Consider the following 24,180-nt stretch of genomic DNA (forward strand, 5'->3'; position numbering starts at 1 on the left):
ATACATGCAGTTCCAGGACATGCAAACAGGGCCTGGCACACAGTGGTGCTCAGTGACGGCTACAACCATCCTCACTACCAGGACTGTGTTGCTTGGAATTTTATCACATGGGACCTTTAGGTTGTCCTTTAATATGCTCCATTATAGGGCAGAAGGACAGAAAGAAAACATGTTTATGTCTTCATGCTTCTTGCTTGAGAAAGTCTAATAATAAAGAGACACCTTAAAGGCAAAAAAAGTAACTTTATTGACTACTGATCTTACCATGAAACGCCTATAAGAAATAATTACAAAATAATGAAGTTTTTTTTTACATACTTTTGGTATCATCCTGATATGATGATCCTTTCACAGAAAGGATTATTTACAGTTTATGTAGATATAAAGCTCATTGTTGCAAATACAAATGTAGATGATGTATAGAGACAATATATACCAAAGTGGTATATTTACTAGCAATGGATATGTAACAAATGCAGAATAAATAATGGCTTTATATTTTTCCATTTTTATTTTTTTAAAACAATTTCCAAATAAAAAAATGTAGATTATTCAAAGTGGATTTTCATACACACACACACATATATAATTCTGCTGCAAATAGTGGATCGAAAAGCAAAAATGTTCCCTAGCATGTCTCATTTTTGAAAACCCACCAAGACTATTCACAAATCCAATTACAAAGAGGGTGTGCAAAACCACCAACAATGCTGGCAAAACCCTGAAGGTCTGATTCTAGCTGAAGCAGAGAAAAAAAAGTATAAGGTGCTACCTGTTCAATTAAATACTTAAAAAAAAATGCTTGCAAGAAATACTAAGGGCTAAGGAAATGCACCACATTATAATCTGGGTTCTTCAGAGTACAAACTTGACCAGGATTTGTCTCTTAAACAGCAACAAGATATGGTGGATTGTTTAATGACTTGTAAATAAAAATCATTAAACAATCTTCATTCTTTTATTGTTTATACAGAGACTGAGATACTTTTATACATTCTGATATCTGAAACTTTGGTTCTTTGAAAGCATTTGAAAAAGCAAAAAAATCTCATGACCGTAGGACTATACAGGACTTTTTTTTCCCCTCTTAAAGTGTTAGGTGAGGCTAACGGGATGAGTTCTTCTGCTGCTGTGCCCCTGGCAGGTTGGGGCGGCACGGGTGGGGTGTGTTTGCAGTCACATGTTTTAATACTGACTCCCATCCACAGTAACACTGCATGTTCTATTGTCCCCCTAAATCTATTTCTTTGTTACCCGAAAACATAATTTTGTACAAAAATATGACTTTCTTTAGAAAATAATATATAGTTCTTTTTAATAAAACCTGGCAAATAGCAAAAATGGTTTATCAAAATATGGTAAACAAATGTTGTAAATACTAAATCATTAAAAAAACATTCCATAGAAAGACATTGTGCTATGAAATTCTCTCCTGAAGCACAAGCAACATTTTTTATTGTACATCAAAAGGTGGATAGATTTATCCTTCTGACTTGGTTCATTATATATCGTAACAGCAGCACGGCAGTAACTGTCTTAAAAATGGCCCTTTCTTGTATACTAATATCTTCTGTACACTTTTACTTCAAAATTAACAAAGAACACCCTCCAGATCAGTGGTTTTCAACCCTGTTTCATATTAGCTCCATCTGGAAAACCTTAAAGAAAAAGGCAATTCCACCTGGGTCCTACCCACATGAGACTGATTTAATTGGTCTGGGTTGGGACCCAGACATTATTACTTTTTAAAAAGTTTCCCAAATTATTCTATTATGCAATCAGGGTTGAGAATCATGGCCAAAGGCACATGAGGAAAAAGTCATTCTTAACTCTACATATATCAACTGATTGTCTGGGAATCATTCATTCAGTGATGTATCCTCAGTACTGAACAAGGAAGTTTATATATGCAAGATAGTTATGGAAGCCAAAATGAAGAGTAAGTAAGCTTTAAACACATATAAACACACATAATCCCATGTATTTATATATGTATAATATATACACATGGGTAGGGGATTTTGATTAAGCAGAAATGAGCAGTACTATCATTTGTTCTTGATAATTGAAAAGTAACAACAAGCAGAACACCACCAAGTACATTTTCTCAGACATTCCCATTGTTTCAATAGACACCAGCTTTGTGAATGCCACAAAATGCATGATGTCATGAGCACAATTCGTCTGTTACTCCAAGGAGGAACTCGACGGAATCCCAGAGCTTTCTGGAAGAGCAAAGAGGAGGACACGGCACTGACCAGGCGTGGAGGAGTCACAGGCATCACAGCGTGCACACTCTTCTGGTTATTGCTTAATTCACGTCTTCTTGACTATCAGCGGTGCCTCTATTATGCACATATCTTTGGCTTGCTAGAACCACACGACTGTGACCACTTCCTTAGTGTTCACGTTGGGACATCCTCAGTGAGGCAGCAATGGCTATATACTAAACAAAGGTCTCTCCATTACAAGAAGAGAGAACCTTCCCTCTCTTCTCCCTCAAACCATGAGCACTTCATGAGGGAGTGGTAAAAAAAAAAAAAAAAAAAAATTTACAAGCAAACAAATAAGCCTAACATCTTTCATGTGATAGAAACTGTAATGCTATATTTAACTGAACTAAAAAACAACAGATAAACAAACACACCACGGTCCAACGGTCTGAAGGCCTGGTAACCAGTAAAGCACATTTCCTTCCAAAGGATCAATAAACATTTGGGCACTTGTCTTGCTGTACATTCTCTGTAGTTCTTTTACCTCTGCGTAATACTTAAAGTGCAATTGTCCCAAGGCTTTTGTTTCCATCACAAATATTATAAAGAAAGAGCTATGTTTGGGGTGAAGAAATATGGCACAATATGTAAAGAACCCATGACTTCCACAGCCTCTGGTAAACAGCAGGCCGCTCACTTGGCTGCACACAGGTGTTACTTTACACAACAAACTCTGGAACTTCATCATGAGTGAGATCCAGAGAAAAATATTTGCTGGTTCTCTTGACTGGAAAAGCATCTTGGATGTTGGCACACTGCTGAGCCAAGCAGCTGTTGCAGTACAGGCCTTCTTCGTCCAGTTCATGACCACACCCAAAGGTGCAGCTCTGAGCAGTGTCCTGACACAGACCTGCAATACGCAGGAAGTCTTTCTGGTAAAGTCTGATGTCATCGAGGCTCAGGCTATGTCTGTCGGTGGAAGTCTTTGGTTTTCGACATACAGTCTGCAAAGTAAGGGAAGGTGGAGATGACTTTAAGAGTATTGATTAAGTGAAAGGTTAGCATGTTTGCCCACAAAGAGAGATGCTGCAAAATCATAAAAAGCTAAATAATCCTTATATTTTAGAAAGTGGTTTCCAATCAGTGGATTTTGGGCCTCTGGGACTCTGTGTGGGAAATCACCACCATCACTGATACCAACAGCAGCCAACATTTACTGAGCACTTACTATGTGCCAGGTCTGCTCTAAACATAGACACAATCACAATACTAAGCTATTTAATCTTCCCAACAGCTTTCGAAGGCAGATGCTATTATTCTCCCCATTAACAGATTAACAGAAAAATACCCAAAGCAAAGAAACACAAATTCAACAGGAATCCAACTATTCCTAGCATTCCAGAAATCAAGTAATTATCATAAGGTTGTAAAGGTAATGATACTATTTGCTTTTCTTTCCAGGATATGGCAATTCAGTGCAACTACACTCTTATGCTGAGGTCTGTTATCAGTTTAATAAGAAATGGAAAAAATAAGTTATTGCTCAAGAAGCACAATTTGAAGAAGGAATTTTTAAAAAGCCATAATTCCTGGGTAGAATATAAAGTATTCTTGGTGCTGAAAAGGTTGAGAGGCAAGTACTAGGACTAACAGGCTGTTCCTGAACACTACGAAATTGTGTGGTGCCACATGCTTTATAGAAGGTAGCAGACTTTTGGAACTCATTATCCCATAAATAGTGAAAAAAATGTCTCAGATAATTATATGAATGGAAGATACTTATTGGGTTGATTAAGAAAACCAGGTATCATAACTTTCGTTGCTCTGTACTAAAAGCACAGTCTGGCTATAATGAGATATCATTTTTTTTTTTTTTTTTTTGGGGAGAAGTAGTTTTTCTTTTTTTAAACTACATGGAGTTTTATTTTCTGAATTTTCTTGAATGTGATTCAAGAAAAGAAAAAGACTCAAATTACCTTTGTTAGCCTGACAAGGGTTTTTTTTTTTTTTTTTTTTTTTTTTTTTTTTTTTTTTTTTTTTTTAAACCCAGATATTTGTGGAGGAAATGATTATATTTCATAAATAATTTGAACTCTTAAAAGAATTCTTCTGCCTTAGGACTTTGAAGAGGCTTACCCCATCTGAATTAATAGCCTTCATTCATAGAATTTTTAAAATTTGATTCATTTTACACAAATGGGGTACAACTGTTGTTTCTCTGGTTGTACATGAAGTAGAGTTGCACCATTTGCATACTCATACATGTACATAGGGTAATGATGTTTGTCTCATTCTGTTATTTTTCTTTCCCCAACACTATCCCTACCACTCTTTTTCCTCTATACAATTCATCCTTCCTCCATTCTTGCCTCACTCCCAACCCTCATTATGTATCATCATCCACTTATCAGAGAAATCATTCAGGCTTTGTTTTTTTGGAATTGGTTTATCTCACTTAGCAAGATATTCTCCAGCTGCATCCACTTATCTGCAAATGCCATAATATTCTTTTTTATGGCTGAACAATATTCCATTATATATACATATATATATGTATATATAATGGAATATTTCTTTATCCTGGTTGAAGGGCATCCAGGTTAATTCCACAATCTACCTATTGTGAACTGAGCTGCTACAAACATTGATATGGCTATATCACTGTAGTATGCTGATTTTAAGTCCTTTGGGTATAGGCCAAGGAGTGGGATAGCTGGTGGTTCCATGCCAAGTTTTCTAAGGAATCTCCACGATATTTTCCAGAGTAGCTGCATTAATTTGCAACCCCACCAGCAATGTATGAGGGTACCTTTTCCCCCACGTCCTCGACAACACCTATTGTTGCTTGTATTCTTGATAATCACCATTCTAATTGGGGTGAGATGAAATCTTAGGGTGGTTTTGATTTGCATTTCTCTTATCACTAGAGATGTTGAACATTTTATAATATAGCTGGTCATTGCTTGTAGATCTTTTCTGTGAAATGTCTACTCATTACTTAGCCCATTTATTGACAGGGTTATTTGCATTCTTGGTATAAAGTTTTTTGACTTATATATAGATTCTAGAGATTAGTGCTCTATCAGAAATGTGTGTGGCAAAGAATTTCTCCCACTCTGTAGGCTCTCTCTTCACATTGCTGATTGTTTCGCATGCTGAGGAAAAGCTTTTTTTCAATCTATCCCATTTGTTTCAATCTATCCCATTTGTTGATTCCTGCTTTCATTTCTTGTACTTTGGGAGTCGTGTTATGGACATCTGGTCTTAAGCTAACATGATGAAGATTTGGACCTAATTTTTCTTCTATTAGGAGCAGAGTCGCTGGTCTAATTCCTAGGCCCTTGATCTTTTATGAGTTGGGTTTTGTGCAGGGTGAGAGATAAGGGTTTAGTTTCATTTGGCTGCATATGGATTTCCAGTTTTCCCAGCACCATTTGTTAAAGAGGTTATCTTTTCTCCATTGCACATTTTTGGCATCTTTGTCTACTATGAGAAAAATGCATTTAGGTGGGTTTGTACCTAAGGCAGGGAGCTGCGCTGAACGTTCCCCTGTCCTGAGCTGTCAGCAGCGATCATGCTGTGTGGCTGGTGGAGCTCTAGGCCAGTTGCCTGACTCAGCCAAAGCCCGGGTGTGACCAGACCTGGAGGAGCGGTTTCGGAGGGCAATGCCGCCAGGGGGCCGGTGCTAAGCTTGGTGACCCACATGCCCTCAGCAGCTCTCCGTCCCTGCCTGGTTCCCTAGATCTCGTGGGGGCTCACTGCCCACAGCAGGGGCTAAGTGACCGGGCTGTCATGATGCCCAGGGTGGCCAAACCAGCACAGTGCCACCTAGCAAGCCTGGAGGGTAGTGCGAGTTGTCGGGCTTCAGCGGGGTCGCCTGTCCTGCCTGAACCCTGAGCGATCCACGGTCCGCTAGGCTGCGCCCCGCACACACCATAGCTCCTCTTCCATTGGGCCAAGACGTCAGGATCCCATCTCTTGAAACATCAGGCGCCTGGCCCTCGCTCCCTTCGTCTTTCCTGTTACTGTCCCTGCGGAGCCGGTGCTTGTTTTGAATCTCGGGTCTGAAGCAGCCAGGACCGGAAGCGTCTCCGGTTGCCATGGGAGCCGTGACGCCACTGCGCTGTCATGCCGCCCCTCTGTGACCTCAGGCGCTGTCGGTGGTGCAGGCACGAGGTCACGGAAGCCACTCCTCAACATCCTGGTGGCCCAAGGCCCGAGAAAGCCTAATGCTTCCTGATGTCTCCACGGGTGGAGTCGGACTGACTGGAGTGTGGCCGCATGATGGAAAGAGGGGCTTCAGGTCTCAGTGGAGAGCCGGCGCAGACAGCCTGCTGTGACTGCTTATTTTCAGGGCCACTAAGCCCTTCCTCCTTTTCCTCTGATGTTACATCTAACAGTACGTCCTCTATAGGTCCTCTTATGCCATGTTTTTCTCTTTGATATGCATCACCAGATAAACACCAATGCATTTCTGAGGAAGACTCAGAGAGATGCCCTTCTCTTCTTCAGTTGGTAAGGGTTCCTTGCCTACTTCTTGGTAGGCAAGGATGAAAGTTTTTCACATTAAAGTCACCAGATGAAGCATTGGCCTGTTTGAGTTTTGGGCCAACTAATATGAAGAGAAAACGTGGATTATTCTTTATGCTGCAATGTTCTACAAGAGTGGTTTCAACCATCTTTTTCTTTTTACAATCAGCATTACAGTTGTCAGGTAATGTTCTGATTCCTGGTTCCCTAGTGTCAGTGTTTGCTTCCTCTTTCCTCGATTCATTAGAAGCTTGATGTGATTCTCCTTCTTCTTCGGGGACATTCTTTAAATAAGATTGATAGTAGAGCTCATCCAATGTAAGACAGGCACCATCAGGATCAGTTTCAGTGGGATGACTGTTTAAAGGGTCATTTGTGGAATTTCCGTCACTGGGTTGATATTTTCAGAACTTTTAGGTTCTGCTTTCATATATTGAAGAATTAATTCCCTATGACCACTATGACCACTAGCAGCAGCATAAGCTAATGCCATCTGTCGAGAGTTATCTGTAGCAGAGACATCGATGCCATTCTGGAGAAGCAGCTCAGCTATGTGTTCTGATTCGTGTTCCACAGCAAACATGAGGGCTGTTCTTCCCTTTAGGTCAACAGCATGTATATTTGCTTTCCTCTGAATTAAAGTCCCTACCATCAGTTCTTTTTTATACTTTATGACAAGTAAAAGTGGTGTATGGCCATTCTTGGTTTTGGCTTCCAAATGCACATTTAGTGAAATCATTTTTTCCACTAGAGATGGTAATTTCAAAGCAATAGCCTGGTGAAGAGTCATTTCATTCCTGATGTTGTGAACATGTGGATTGGCACCATGTTCTAATAGGATATTTGCACACTGCTCTTCCATGTACTGTAGTGCCTTCATCAATGGTGTGTTGCCTTCCTGATCACTGAGGTCGATCTTAACAATTCTTCTCTATTAGAAAAGCCACCATTTCTGCTTGGCCAAAGGCCCAGGTATAATGTAGAGCGGTCCTCATCCTCTATAGGCAAAACTAGTACACCTTCAACTTTCAGTAATATCTTCATGTGATCTTCATCATCCCTCTGCACTCCAGCTCCACAAATACCCAATCATACCAATGGCTGTCAGATGCTATCTGGAGGCAACTGCCAACAACAAATGTAGGCTCACAGAACTTAAACATCTTTATCAGCTGGATGACCACAGTGTGTCACTGCCATTGATGTGACTTCCTATCTATTTGATACTGTTCACCACTGCATGATGATACAGTTGGAGTGCAAAGGAATTGACATCATGTCCGAAGACAAGCTTCACTGCTGGAGGAAGATTGCTTGTGATGAAGGAGGCAAAGCTTCTTCAAGGGCACGCAGTCAAATATGCTCAGAGGCACGGTGTTGCTTTTGTACTTGTCTCCTGAAAGGCCCTCCTCAACCTTGTTAAGGTCATTGGACAAGGAAGGTCTGAGAAACTGTTCACCCGCACAGAGAAGTCTATAGGGACAGGAACTGAATGTCATTTGGGATCCTGGTTGGGGTCTTGAGGGTGGCAGTAGGTGGCGTTCAGGTATCACCTTTGCTTGAGGTAAAAGCTACAGGACATTTTGCTACCAAGAGTCACATCTGAGTGACACCACTTGCACAGGATGACCTTTGTACTGATGTCGTCTTCCCAGGCTCCAACAGGATCTTACACACAAGATTATTTGATCATCCCCACAAGTCCTCTAGGCACACACACATGTGCCTGTGATTTCTACATACATAGATGTGGAACTTGATTCTCAGCTGAGCCTCATGGAGAGTTTTCTGTACAACAGAGTTAACACTGGGTGGTGGAGCTGCAAACCACACAGTCTGACTTTGGACTTTAATTAACCATTGGTATTACAGTTTTAAAAATTACTTGGAATTTCCAGAAAAAATATTAAATAAATGTCATTTTTTACATTATGGCTACTTTGATGGGAATAAAAAGAAAAATGAGAAAAAAGGGAAGAAGGGATAAAAAGTAGGGGATAAAGAGATTCAAAATGCTAGAGAAAGAAAGAAGGAAGGAAGGGAAAAAAAAGGAAGGAAAAGAGGAAGGGGGAAAGAAAAAGGAAACACAGACACACACAAAACCTCACACATAAGCAACACAGAGAGAGTCCAAGAAAGAGGGGTATAGGAGGAGCAAGCGCTTGGGAAATAGCAGTAACAGGCAGAATAAATCCAAATGTGGAAACCCTAAGTTTCAGAGTACTTTTACTATATCTTTTGACATTTTAATAGTTTAACAGTGATCATAGGCTGTCAAATACTCTAGCTCAGCACACTTGAAAAATTCAATCTGAATGCAATAACCAGAATGTGGAAACACTTCTGACACAACACACCCAACAAGAATATTATTCCCCTAGGTTTTCTGAGATCAATTGCCCACACAGACACATGTACAAGTGCAGGTAAGTGAAGCCTGAAGACCACAGACTTTCACTTACAAAAAGTGTGAAACAAAGTATACAATTTTTGCAAATAAAAACCAACTCAAAACTAAGTGGAACTAACAAAATAAAAATAAATTCAGAATAAAACAAAATGTATGTATCTGAGAAGAATCATCTCCTTGGGTTAATTTCTCGCTCATTTGTGTAAATAAAAATGGTTCCTGATTAAAATTTTAAAATTCCAGTTGCTAATTTAAAAATTTTCAATTCCTTTTGTACCTGTGGAAGAGAATCAGTACTCTGGCCACGAAGTTTGACAACCGTTTCTGAAGAGCTGGATGTGGAAGAACCGATTTCTTTCACAATCAACCCTGAGGTAAAATACAGAGAAGAAAACAATGAATATTTCAGATTAGTCACATCTCTATTCTAATATATGCTACTACTGGGAAAGAAAAATATAATAGTATTCATTACTGAGGAGCCTCGCTGTGACCCTTTGGTAGCTGATTATCAGATGGCATATATTCTTTTGCAGAAACAGGGTAGTGTGTAAAAGCAGGGCTAGAGTAGAGAAAGAAGTTTAGAGTTGAAATTTTCTAAAACAAACTTCTAAATAAGCTATTTAGGACAATATTAAAAATAAAGACAAAAACTGCAGGTATAAAATAGTCTCTGTGAAATCTCATAATCTCTCACTTTCACATATCACTAACATTGAGTCCACCCGCTGGGGAAGAGGATGCAGCTTTCTAAGTTGGCTTCCACTTGGACATGTAGTGGTTAGGTATGTGGACTGGTCTTTGGAGTCAGACAGGTCTGAGCTGGAACTTGGCCAGATAACGAAGTAGTTATGTATCCTGGCCAATGACTGAGTCTCCCCATGTCTTAGTCTCCTCTTACAACTTGGGGCTGATAACAGATCCAGTTCACTAGGGTTTTTTGATGCCTGGCAGAATGTGTGACAAGGGTGAGGAGCTCCTCTTGGCTGATGGAGCCAAAGCCACTGTGGCACATACATCCTGTTACAGATCCCGCTGGGAAGAGACCAAGATGGGAGGCCATGGTGAGGGTTCTGTGAGTCTTTGAGATCAACATAGCCCCTAATTAACTTGGTGCTCAGGGAAAACCTGATGAATTTTCAGAAACAGAAACCCAGGGCTGACATTCCTCTTTATGACTGTGGCATGTGAATGAAGTACCCTGAAAAAAAGAGTTTCAGAAGCTAAAATACAAGAACTGGAGATGTAAGTGAATGCCACTGAGATATTTCTTTGTTGCTACATGAAGGAAGTAAGTAGGTCCAGCTCTATATTCAATAAGGTCAAAGGGCTTAGGAAAAGTACATCCCTACCTCACAAGGAAAGAATCTCAAGAAATGGGATTTTTATTCAACCACTGCCAATAACCTATAGGAATGGCTTTTGTGTTCTATTCCTTAATGCTTCTGAAACATTTTAATGATTCACAGCTCAGCAGATGCCTTGTATACAGGGAGGTTTTAAAAATCAGTTCAACTGAAACATGAAATGTAAAAACATTCCTGGAAAACATGAGGATGTTTAAAGAACTCTCAGATGAGACTCATGGGTTAGTACACACTGCTTTTGTAGAGGCTTTCTTGAGAGAGACACTTTGTGAAGAGCCCTAACCTTTAAACAAATCCTCATAGGAATGTGTTGACTTGGGCTGGACCATGGTAGGGTTCCTTGTGAATTTTCTGGTAAATGTACCCTTGGTTATCATGCCTGCAAATACTCTTCTCCAAAACCCACACTTACCACCAAAAAAAAAAAAAAAAAGCAGATGCTCAAAACTCTGACCTACCATCACACTTCATAAAAAAGAAGGGCAGAGTTGTATTCCTTGTATTCCTCATTCCTACTCAACCTTATCTCAGTGTTTTAAAAAATAATGTTTACATGCTCACATTGTAGAGAATTTGGAAGTCATCATAATCATATCATAGAGAAAAGGATAATATCTTTATGTTTCTATATTTTTTATACAAACTTTTTTAAAAATTAGATCATACTTTTATACAATTCATACTGTTTACCTATTTTTCATATGTTATTAAGTATTCTTTGAAAGTCTCATATGTAATGGTTGAATGACATTCCATTGTATGTATAGAGTGTAACTTAACCATTTATTGGTCTTTTCCTTTTTTTGGTAATATAAATAACATGTCAACAAAATTTTTTTGGATATAATTTTTTAAAACAGCCATCCTATTTAAATTTTATTTCTACTTAAATTATAAGATTAACAACTTTATAGAAGTTGAACATAGAAATACACAAAGTACAAGTTGGCTGTCCCCGTGTCCTCCTTTCCACAGGCCCTGCAGTGTATACTACTTTAGACTATTTTCATTTCACAAATAAATGTAGAGCTACCTATGTACCTATCATGGGCCTATAATTGTGAACTTGTACTTAACATATATTTACCTGTATTTTTAAAGAGGAAATTTAACATAATAGAGCAAATGGGCAAAAGGAGCAAAGTTTAGCCTACGAACTATAAGCACATCTACAGGGACCAGCATCAAGAGTCTGTTGGTGAGGGAGAATGGGCCTACAGAGCATCTGAAGGACATGGTTTGTCTTAAGTTAGTTAAAGGCACCCTATATTTTTGCACAGCAAGTGCCAGGATGATGGAGGCTGTACGTGTCAGTCTGTTCCCCTCTGATTCTCCGTGCCTGACACTTGTGAGAGGCTCAAGCACCTGGGACTGAGGGGCTGACAGGGCAATGACAGGCCACACCCCAATTGGAACAGGGCCTTTCACTCCATCAAAGCCGGAAGTGGCAGGACAATAAGTACTCAGGCCACTTCTACAGCATGGGCTCCTAAGGCAGATTTCCTGAAAGAACAGAGACTAATTCATGATGTGTGCAAAAGCAAACAGAAGCAACTTAGGTTTAAGAATGAAATCCACACAGCTGCCTTTAAAAGATAGTATCTTTCATATGGTAGAGACATATATTATATAATATTATGTAATCCTAAAACAGGGTGACAGTGAATGCATGCCTTCTAGAGGAATTTATATCAAAATGGAATTTAAGATTATCTTCTAAGGTCAACCCTGTTTGGCATGTTTTTGCCTCAAGACTCCTTCCTGTACCTCTATGTCACAGTGGGGAATACCAAACAAGACAAACCTAGAGGCTTGACTTCTGGGTCTAGACATGAAGCACTTCTCTCTCTAAACCTATAGTTTTCTCACCTGTAAGAACATAGGAGGCCAGAATGAAAGGCCTCCAGCCCATTCCAGAGTTATTGTATGATTCTCTGACTCTGATTTAAAATAGCAAGAAAATAAAGAAAATCCTTTTATGCAACTACGTGTTGTTCAAAGCATGGGATAGAAGATGCGAATTCCCTCCTTTCTCTCACAGAAGGTACTTGGCCCTGCAGTCGAGGACAGTGACTTGGAGCAGCTCTCTTCCAGTCCTGCCTCTGATCTAGAGCTCCCACACCCACCCCTTCTATCTTCTGCTTTTCAGTCTGGGATAATCCACTGCCTCAGGGAAAGATTGGTCCTGAGAACTCACCAGAGTGCCCATTCGGCTTCCTGGACACGAGCATGTCCTCCGTGATGTAAATGCACACGTCTGGGCTGACTTCCAGAGATTCCTCATTCATCGGCTCCAGGTCCCTGGGGTCGTCAACCAACATCTCTATTTCTAACCCAGAAGAAAGAGAAGACATTTAATGACATGAAGGGAAAGGATGACCATAATCTACCGCTACATTTTGAAGGTGGTCATATAATTATACATATTTGTAAGTAAATCTGCTAGTGAGACTCTTCAATAGGAAATTCTAAGGACAGTTCTCAGCCAGAGTCACTTATTCTTTATTCCACAGGACTGCTGTGTTACCTATGTAGACTCTCATGACATGATTTAATTATCAATTATTCTTAATTATTTAAGGAAGAAGAAAAACTGTGACCTTGCTGTGATGATCAAGAGCAAGCTGAGGTTGATGGGTCATTTGCCAAAGCATGGACTACAGATGTAGGCAGAATGGGCAGTTCCTGAAGCTCCCTCTCACCCACCGTTCCTGCTCTCAAGGCACTTAAGAGACTTGCTTTGAGAGTCACGTGAATTCTATAGTAAACATGTTCTGCAGTTTCCCTTAACAGGGTCAACATTTTTTCACCCAACTAGAATGCTATAGCACTTATCTGAGACAGGAAAAAAAAAAATTAAAAAGAGGCAATTAAAGTGCTAAGTTAGGCTGACATAGGCCATAGATCTCATCTGATTTCCACAAGAGAGACTAAGTTCCTAGCAGTCAGGTGCTATACTTTGTTTATACTCCCTGTAGTTCTGTTACGTAGGAAGCTCTTGAAAAATACTTCACTAATCTAATGAATGCCATGGACTCAAATCTTTTTTAGGGGAGGGAGCAGAAATTCAAGATATTTCTGTCACTATCACTGGACTCCACTCTGCTGTCCTAACCACTAACTCTGCCTTATTTAACCTGGTAAACAGAAATACAGACACCAGGGCTGTCAGACTAACCTCCAGTCTACTTCACACAAACAGCCAACCCTCTGGCTGCAAAGGCTCTCGGCCAGAGGATGTCTTCCTTGTTCATAGCCAGACACAAGCAACTCGATCAAGTTATGGGGGAAAACCACAAGATACTGCTTCTCTGTAACCACTACCTAGTTGTTCCTTAGGCACCAATTCTACTGAAGCAATACTTGAAAAAACTGCAGGAAAAAAAAAAGTGATCTGGTGATGACAGTACTGTTACCATCATCCTGTGAGTCCTCTTCTAGCCGGTCTTTGCCACCACTCTCTACCCCTGAGGTGTGGGAGCTGCCATGGCTGGTCATTGAGCTGCAGGTCTTCAGCTTGCGGTGGATGGCACTGCTGGAGTAGCTGTCCTCTGGCCCTGTGTCCCTGGGCTTGGTGTCTGCCTCAATGCCTGAGGTGTGGGAGCTGCTATGACTGGTGGTGGAATGGCGAGACAGGCGCTTGTGCTTCACACTGCCTGCGCTGCTCCCGCTGGCCCGTGACCGCTTCTCCAGCTGGTCCATGTCGAGGTCCAGGTTGTCGCTGATGTAAGATTCCCGGTACTGCTTCTTCTCTGTGTGGTGAAAACATAGCTCATCATTACACTCAACTAAGACACAGGAATGGCTTGAGAAAGTCATCAGGCCAAGAACAAGTATAATTTCACATTCTGAATCTAGTGCCTGGAAAGTGGTAAAAACTGAGAGAGCTTGACTTAGGAAGGCTGCAGAATGAATGAAAACCAGTACAATAGACATGAGGGGACTATTTAAACCACTTAGAGTTTTGAAGCTTCAAACACTAGAGAGGAGTGCTGTTCAAAGTGTAGTCACAGACCACTTCTTTCTGTGAGTTGTTATTGTCCCATAGTGAAATAAGTGTAGTAATTGAGAACATTTAGAAACTTCCAGAGCAATGTGACAATGTCATGACAGTCACTAATGTTATTTTGTATTTTACAAGAGTATCAGTCCATAACATATTAGATATTCAAAAAATCTGGTCCTTCTCCACAGGTTATTTCAGAAGCACTGCTGTAGAAGACAATTTAATAAACATGATTATGCTAATTGCCATTTATTTTGTTTGTTCATTTGTTAAATTTGGTCCATTGTTAGGTCTAGCTGTTGTATACAATTTAAGAAAAAAACTATTCTGAAAATTTCTCTCAAAGATTCTAAACTTTAGATTTTCATGAATATGACAGTGCTTTACTCCATTTAGTGAGGTTTTATTCTCTAGTTTGAAAACACTGCAATCACTACTGGTCTGATGATTTATATCCATGTGGCCCCAGACTGGTAAAATTTGTTCTTTGATTTAACATGTCAGTGCTGGTCTTTAATGCAGTCAGAGTTAGACACTAGAAAGACAATAGGAAGCCTCTTTTATTAAAGCATGAAATTAAAACTGAGCTGCAGGGATGCAACTGCTATAAAAATAATATTTTTCTGTTTCAGGTCAGAAAATGTAAAGAACTGTTTAGTCTCCTTGCCTTCTCAATACTGATGAGAAATAACACATTAGACACTGTTAAAAACAAGAGTGCACTAGGGGAATGTTAAGTTGATGTTATTTTAGAAATTGCTAACTAGAAGGGTAATTGGGGTCTCAGGGGGCTGCTAATGGATTTAATTGTCTTGTTTCTTGGTTAAGTGAAAATACTTGCACTCCCCAGGTCTGAATCTACCTCTGAAGTACAATCGCCACAGGCTCCCCAGGGAGGGAACGAGCAACAGGAGAAGGAAGATGCACTTTACGGGATGCAAAATGCAAAAAACTGCTTGGGTAAAGCTGTGTGGACATTTCTGGGCTGCAGCTCATTCATGTTATTCTAAGGATTTGGATTGAAACACAAAGGCGAGTGTGTGTAGCCACAGAGAAAGCAGCAGGAACTGGGTAGCAGATCCCTCCCCATCACCGCAATGAGATGGACTGATGATTCCTGACTTGTGAAGTCAACATGGGCAGAGATGAAGACACAGGGTCAAAGGGTTTACAAAATTCTCATGTAATTCTATTCACTGTTGTTTCAAAATAATAGCCATGTGGCCTTTGGAAGGGTAGAAAGAGAGAGAGAGAGAAAAACAAAACAAAACAAAACAAAACTGCTCTAAGATGTTACAGTTCTACAGTTCTAAGACAATTAGAAATTGTGGATCTAATATTTCAAAGCTTTTCTGAATCTTTAAAAATAGCTCTTTTACTTAGAAAGTCAAGAGTCATCTGCTTTCTCTCATATATGGCAGCTAGAGAGGAAAAAAGAAAACAAAAGTGGGGGTTGGGAATCACATGAAAATAGAAGAGAGACCAGTAGAGTAAAGGAAGGGGACCAGCGGGAGGAAAGAACAGGAAAGGGGAGGTGATGGGAAATTAAATTGACTGAATTGTGTTAAGTACATATACTAATGTGTAGCAATGAAATCCACTATTATGTATAATTGCAATGCACCAATAATTTTTTTTTTTTAAAGTCCTTTCACTCCCATCTTCCTGAGAGGCTCAGAATCAACTACAGTTCCTCTATACTCATTAGTTCACTTATGCGAAGACATAACAGGAGCCTAGCGTAAATCACATTTGCTGTCAATGTATCAGCATAGCCTTGGTGTTCTAAGGGACTAGCTTCTGTTCCCTTCCTGTATCATTTTTTTTTTTTTTTGCAAACATTGAGGAAGCCTCACCCAGTTACAAAATGAGGGAAAGGTTTAAATAATTCTGGTATTTATTCTAAGAAATGCAAAATGCAATATCTTGCTCCTCCTAATAATCACTGGTGTCAACAGCATAGATCATCAATCTGTGTTCTTTTTATTCCCTCTGTTGTGAAAGCCTAGAGACAACAGAGTTTTTCATACATAATTTTGGAAGACAGTACAGTAAATGTGACCTCTTAACACTTAATATTTTCAAGTTATTGAATGAAGTTGCACTTACACTTTTTTTTTTAAATGACAAAAGGCATGGTTTTTCTTCTCTTCTAAATGCTATGGAAAAATTCTCATGATCATTTTCTACCATAAAATGTTAAAACAGTGTCTCAGACAAAGTGATTCTAAATGAAATTTAATTAAGAAAAGTACTTTCTTTATCCTAAATTAATTCCAAGAAAGAGGCTGTTCTTGTTAAAATGATAAGCCCTTAGAGCAGATGAGATAACTGGATTCAGGTCAAAGTTGGCCCAGAGAAGGTTGGCTTAAGCCTTCTTTAGACTGAAAGTACCTCTAAGCAGAAAAAAATATTAGCACACTTCCTTTGTAAGAAGAAAAAGAAAAGAAACTTCCCCCGAATCTACTTACACTCATCTAAATAAAAGGTTCAGCTTACACCTTTATCATCCTTCAATTCCCTACATTATAATTTGCATGTTTATCTCCTGCTTTACTATTTCTATTGCTTGCTCCTTGTCCTCTGGATCATGCACCCCCACCAGGTGCCAATCCCTTGATCTTGGACTTCCCAGCCTCCAGAATTGTAGGAAATACATTTTTGTTCTTCATAAAATGCTTCAGTCTGTGGCACTTTGTTATCATAGCATAGAATAAACTAAAATGCCTATTCACGGAAGCTCCCAAATACACTAGGTACTAAGCATGGTAATGGGCAAAGCTTGCCCCTCCAAGAAAGCAAAATTCTTTAGAATTTTATCTTAAAAACTATAGAGGAGGGTCATTAATTCTTTTGTTTTTTTTTTTGTAAAATTTTAATGCTATAGGAGAATATGGAAATTCTGCAACTAAAAAAGCTAGTTTTAAAACTATTTACAGTATGATCTCCATTTTATAAAATGTATATATATATTTTATATATAGTATATATATATATACTATTAAAGATGGTTACTTCTGGATAGTGATATTATTGATGATAATTTTTTTCTTTTTTACACATTTCTGTATTTTTCAAGTTTTCTACAACAAGTATTATTTTATAACCCAGAAAAACAAGTCATTAAAAATTTCCTCTGAGGCTGAGGCTGTAGCTCAGCAATGGAGCACTTGCCTCCTGTATGAGGCACTGCGTTCAGTCATTAGCATCACATAAAAATAAATACATAATATAAAAGTATAGTGTCCATCTACAACTAAAAGTTTTTTAAAAAAAATTTCCTCTGCTGTCCATCTCATTTCACCATCTTTCCCACCCCCTTGCCCCTCCTCTCCCCTCCCCTTATTCCCCTCTGCCCAATTCAAAGTTCCTCCATTTTTCCCTTGCCCAACCCCACCTTAGGTATCAGCATCCACTCATCAAAGAAAACATCTGGCCTTTGGTTTCTAGGGATTGGCTTATCTTGCTTAGCATGATAATCTTCATAAAGTTATACTCCATTTATGTACAATGGATCAAAATGCATTCTGCTGTCATGTATAACTACATAGACCAAATAAAAAAATTTCCTCTGATGTACTGGCAATAAGAACGTACTTGAATATTTTAAATATGCAGGAACAAAATTACTGTGCTTCATCTTCTATGACTTTTTTAGAGTATATATTGTTTTTATAATAAACTTACATCCCCTGTTTGTTTTGTTACAACATTTTAATAAAAAGGTAATCATTAATTCTCTTAGGATCTAAAGGGTTCACCTTAAGGTTATATACACAAGAATTTACTAAAATGCTGCAGGTGAGAACTGATGGAAAAATGAACTTCTCAAGGTGCCATTGTAGCCATTTAGGAGTGAGGTAAACTTGGCAAATTAAGGGCTTTGCACCTAATTAAGTCTCCAGTTCTCTAAGGCTCCTGCTTCTGCTCTCCATTGAATTCCTCTTAATATTTATGTCAGCTTAGGGGAGATATATCTGTTATACTGATGAGTCACAGTGGGGAAGAACTGACAGCCTGGCAGCAGCGGAAGCCAATGCACCTGAAAGTTATATGAATTCTCTCCTGAGACTGATGCAGTTTGGTGGCAGATAGTGGGAGTGATTCGTGTCCTAATTGCTGCTGAATTATCAGGGAATCTCCAAAGAAGGTCTTATGTGGATTGAGAGTTTTTGACAGAACACAATCAGATGCACAAATTTAAGGTTATTTTATTGATTTTGTTGTCCTGTTTTGCAGGAAAAAAAAGATTTCAGGGGTCAAAACTTGATTTAGATATAGACCTAAGATAAAAATTTGTATCCTGAGGTCCATTAGCTGTAATAATCAAATTACCATAAGGTCTAATTATCATAAAAACTACTGCAACATGACTTTGAAAAACAAATTGAAAACATTAAAAAATAAGCAAATGTGCAACACAGCATTTTGGGGAATTAGAAGTTGGGTGAGTTAAATGGAGGAAACCCAATGTGCCACAACTCAAGATAAAGGGTTAACCAATAGATTAATACTGTAAAGTTGAATTCTGATGTTACAGGCCCCAACATTACTTTCATCCTCTTCCTCACTCGGACTTGCCCCCATTTGCCTGGTACTCTGGGGCCCCAAATACACTGCTCTGTTTCAGCTGCAGCTTAGTAAAGCCTCCATAGGACTGGCTCACAAAGACCTCAGATAAAAAGTTCTCTTTCCTTTGTCATTCTTGCTGGATCAAACTTGGGGACCTCCCAGTTGTCAATCTGAGAGGCCGGAGACACTCGGTGACCCACCTTTATTGTCACTTTAACCTAAGGAATAATCACATCAGGAGGAATTCCAGACTGCCTGTGGATAATAGCGCCAAGGAGGGTCAGCGTATACAGAGCTCTGAGCTGCAGATAAAATCTGAGATGCAGATAAATGCTCGCCCTGTGCCTCTATGTGGTGACTTTTTTGAGGGGTTTCAAGCAAGGTATGGGAAACTTTAAAGAGACTGAAGCTAAATGACTGGGGTAACTTTGCAGATTTTGAACAGGTACTATGGTAGGTGGGCCTTGAGCCCATCCTCTTGCCTTCCGGGACTGTGCTGAGATATAAACAGAACTGCTGCTCTGAATCTTCAGAGTCCCAGTTTCTGAAGCCCAGGCTTCTGAAGCTTAAAATCCTGGTTCAGAGCAGCAGTAGCATAAGAGGCTGAGAGTGGTATAGGCACCATTTGTTGCTCCAACCCCAAGACCCTGTGATACCTTCATTTTCCTCCAGCTTCCGAATTTGGCGCAGGACAGGCTGTAGGTTCATGTAGAGGCGGTGGCTATTGCTTAGAAGCTGCAGGAGATGTCTGGAGCGCATGGGGCACCCTGTGTAGTATATGAGCTTCCTGGCTGAGGGCAAGCCATCTGGCAAAATCTCAAACTTCTTACCCTGTGAAGGAAAAGCATGAATCAAATTAAGGAAGAAAAACCTCTGATTTGATTTGCTAAGGCCTCCTTCATTTCTTATTTAGTAAGGTAAACCACATAATCAGAAATAGATGTGTAAAGCTCCATTCAAAATTCCCCAAAGGATAAATTACTGTTTTCCCTTTCAAAAATGTCATAGGACAGAGGATTATAAAAAATTCAGGGAAGTATCTAGCCAGCGTCCTCTGAGAAACATTTTCTATATAGGACAATTAGGGAATGTATTTGGTTTCTCTGGTTGGTCAGGCTATTTGTATTATGGAGAAGAGAAGAGATTATCATAAAAGCACCCTGAGAGGCAATTCTAACACCCTAACTTAGCAAAGAAGGAATAAATTCTGGAAGAGATTAAGGCATCCACATATTTATCGAATACTAACCAAATACTAACAGGGAACTGAAAAAATAACAATAAGACAGACAAGGTCCCTACTCTCAAGGAGCTATGTCCTGATGGGAAAGATGGTAAATAAACACATGAAATAATGGTTCTGGGAATGCAATAAATAAGTTTTCATAGTGAACAATACAAGATACCTATTTAGGGTTTAGAAAAATAGAAAACGTCTCTAGTTGGACAAAGGAGGCAGCTGGTAGATGAAGGATGGAAAAGAGGAAGAATAGCTATCAGTGGCAATATAAGGAATCTCTGACATGGGAGGCTGAGGCAGGAGGATCCTGAGTTCAAGGCCAGTCTCAGCAATTTAGCAAGGTCCTAAGCAACTTAGTGTCAAAATAAAAGGGCTGGTGATATGACTCAGTGTGAAAAGAACCCCTGTGTTCATGCCCCAGTATACCTCTCCCCCAAAATATCACTTTTTAAGTCTGGATCATTAATATAAGTCTAGGTTTGAGGGCGAGTCTCAACATTCCACTGTATTTGGATATTATGAATTCTTTAAACTTTTCTAATAATGAATTAGGCAATAGAGTTATAAAATATTTCAAATAGAATATTTCAGATAAAATGATTCTCTGTTAGAAGGCCGAGAGAGTAGTCTACCTACATACCTCAAAGTTGGAAAGCAACATGGGATTGTGTAGCTCAGATATGGATGGGCTTTAAAAAAACAAACAAACAAACAAAAACCCCAACCATCTCTGGGCTTTTTAAAGACTCTACTAGTGGATCCCAATGCTGGGATATTAGTAACCGACATTTAGTGAGCACTAAGCATCTATTAACTCACTTAATCCTTACACAAGTCTCTCGGGAAGGATCAATTATCACCATTTTAGAATGAGATCAAAGCAGCAGTTAAGTGGCTTGCTCAGGGTCACACAGCCAGGCAGGGCTATCTCCATCCAAGACCTACTGAATCAGAAATCTCTTAGGGCAGGGGATAAAGACAAAAAATCTGTTATCTTCAATAAACTCTTCAGATAAGGTTGATGCACAACAAGATTCAGGAACCATGAGTGCAGTGCCCTGAAAAATCTCAATTTGATTAGTGCATTTTATTACTACTGAATTTGGGCCCTGAAAGGGGCAAGTGGGATTATGATTTGCTCATTTTCAAACAGGTCAGATCCTTTTGCAAAGAGCTTGAACACAATAGAGCCAGTGAAGAGGAGGCAGGGCAGGCCTCACTTAATGTATGACCAAAGTGAAATTCGATTGAATGATGCCCAAGTAATTAAAGTAATGTGAAGTCAGAAATAGGTCTGTTGATTCATAGGGCAGCAAGGAGTCAGACCCACATTCTATGCACAACACAGCCTTTTATTCGTAATGGCCGTTTTCTTTATAGGGGAGGAGCACAGGTCTATAAATCCTTACATACCTACTTTGTGTATATTTTCCAATAATTTCTGAACAAAGCACTTACGAATTTTAATGATCACCAGGCATACATTATATTAAGTAGAATTCTTTGAACCCTACCAAAAAATGGATATAGATGGCAAAGCAGAGAAACAGTTGGGAAAAATCAAGAATTTGCTATAACAAACTAAAGTGTATCATTCTCAATATTCTAAAAATAAAAGCACTTTTCCCATTAAGCATTGTAGACTTTCTTTTATAATGATGAGTTTTAAATACTCTGATATTAATAGAAACATCTTTTTATATCACCCTTTATTCTTCGCTCAAAAGAAGTAACTTCCAAAAGCACCAGCCGGTCTCCATACCAAGAGAACTTCATCCTGTGATTATAGCTTTCCGTTTCTAGCCCTCTGCTACAGATTTTCCTATGGTAATCCTGTGTGATGAACTCATCTTGTGCTTTTCCCACCACATTTCTTCTGCAACTAGAATAACTTAGGGTAGTGCGGTGGGGACACATAAATTAAATTCAGTAAACCCTTTGTTATAAGATTCTCTTGACTTTAAGTTCACTACTCCTATGACTGACAGGGATTATAAGAACATAAGGAGGTAAATTATTTATGGCTTCACTTTTTTATAAACAACTTTTGTGCCTGAGATGAAATGTTCTAAAAAGAAGACAAAAAATAAAGATTCGCAAAAACAAACACTTGTGAGACTTTTTTTTTTAATCAGTTTTTTTCAACTTACCACAAACACCAACTTTCCAACATTTGTCCAGGGAAAATCATAAAGTAATTGTTTCTCTTCATCTAGATTCTGTGGAAAGAATAATGATGCACTTATAGTTAACAGGAAAAAGGACTCGCCGATATTCTAAAATGGCTCCAGCTTCTCCCTAGAAAACCTAAAATTTGGTAATTAAAATCTGAAAGAGTTCCCCAACTCTCTTTGGAGAAGTGCAGACCGTAATTAAAAGATTAGTGATAAAATTCTGTAGCTTTTAGTTCCTGTGCGACTGCATTAACTGGCCCCTTTAAGCAATATTTTCCCTCCTGGTCTATCCCTAAGTTTAAATAAGAAGTCCAAAAGATTCAGACATTCAAAAGATGTGATAAGGGACTCAGACTTTCATAATTGGGTATTTTGCCTACATCAAAGATATCCTTATATTGTCCAATGTCTTGCCGGAAGATTTTTCTCTCTCCCTGGTTGCTGGCTGTAGCATAACAGTGTCCCAGATGCAAAAGGGTGACAGCCACTACTTATCCAAGGGACAAGTGTTATCAGAAAAGGGGAACGGAAATTAAAACATCTGGTCAGGCTCCATATTAAAATGCCATTTTTCCCCCAGTTATTAAATGTTCTAGAGGATAAAAAAAATATTGAAAATCAATAACACACAAAGAGAAATGTTTGGATATTAACGATTACTAGTGATCTGTTAATGATGAACCTGGGCTAATCTTCAGCTTATTGTTTTCTGTTACAGAGGATTTACTACTGTCAGGCATCAGGCTTCACTTCCTTCACCCAGTCTCCATCATCCATATCTGTGCTAGATAAATAGGAAATAATGACTGGAAACGGATCCCTGAGCTTACAGCAGGACCTCACAGGCACACTGTCAATGTAAGACATGGTCAATACCATTTGACACTTAATTCTCATGTACCAACCTGAAAGATCTGTATTCCCCGCATAGTTAATCCAAGGGTCAGCGAGGCTTCAATTTCCCTTTTATCCTATAGAAATAAAATATTATGAAAAGGTGTATTTTTTTTCCCCTATAACAAGCAATCCAGCACCAAAGAAACAGAAAGAGAAATTTCAAGATTGGAAAGTTTTTGACTTAGAATAATTTCTACATCTTTCCACATCCCAAGTTTTCTACAAGATTTGAGAAAATAATGACCATACATTAAATCAACAATGATGTATTCTACATTTTAAGTCCTTAGGTTTCAAAGTTTTAGTGTTTTCACTATGCTAATATCCTTCCACTTCTTGCAATATACCACATACTTAGGTTATTGAGAACTTTAGTAGGTAAGTCTTTTTTATTTATTTACTTTTGGCTTTTAAATTCTTTTCACCTTCCATCCTATGCTTACTCTTTTCTCAGACGTTAGAATCTTGACTCTAATGTCATGGTTATAAACTGACATGCACTAGACTATGCATGTTTAAAACTGGGCAAATCTCCCAGCTTCCTAATAGTGAAGCCAAAAGTAGAGAAATTGGTTAAGCATTTAAAGCTATTTCATGGGCACAGATAATAAAACCACAAAAGCTTTATATTCAGTTTGGAAATATTCTTTTTAAGAATTTTAGTTATCACTTGCCAATATGATATATATTTTACCAACTAAACCATAAACTGTGAAACTTAAACTACAACAAGAATAAGGAAAAAAACTCCTACAATTAAAAAAGCACTCA

General features: G+C 38.9%; 1 protein-coding gene across 4 annotated transcripts in view; it reads right to left on the minus strand.

Annotated features, from left to right (window-relative positions):
• Positions 1-223: 223 nt before the first annotated feature.
• The window catches only part of FRMD6 (FERM domain containing 6), a 272,362-nt gene continuing 248,405 nt past the window's right edge, over positions 224-24,180 (minus strand). For all 4 annotated transcript variants that reach the window (XM_079121175.1, XM_079121174.1, XM_079121176.1 and 1 more), the window contains 7 exons: positions 23,418-23,483; positions 22,489-22,557; positions 19,755-19,929; positions 13,937-14,272; positions 12,718-12,849; positions 9,431-9,522; positions 224-3,217 (listed from right to left, as the gene is read on the minus strand). In XM_079121175.1, coding sequence (XP_078977301.1) covers positions 2,933-3,217; positions 9,431-9,522; positions 12,718-12,849; positions 13,937-14,272; positions 19,755-19,929; positions 22,489-22,557; positions 23,418-23,483 — 1,155 coding nt within the window. In that variant the 3' untranslated portion in view covers positions 224-2,932. The remainder of the gene's footprint in view (positions 3,218-9,430; positions 9,523-12,717; positions 12,850-13,936; positions 14,273-19,754; positions 19,930-22,488; positions 22,558-23,417; positions 23,484-24,180) is intronic.

The sequence above is a fragment of the Sciurus vulgaris genome (genome assembly GCF_902686455.1).
Source record: "Sciurus vulgaris genome assembly, chromosome: 2".
NCBI classification, from domain to species: domain Eukaryota; kingdom Metazoa; phylum Chordata; class Mammalia; order Rodentia; family Sciuridae; genus Sciurus; species Sciurus vulgaris.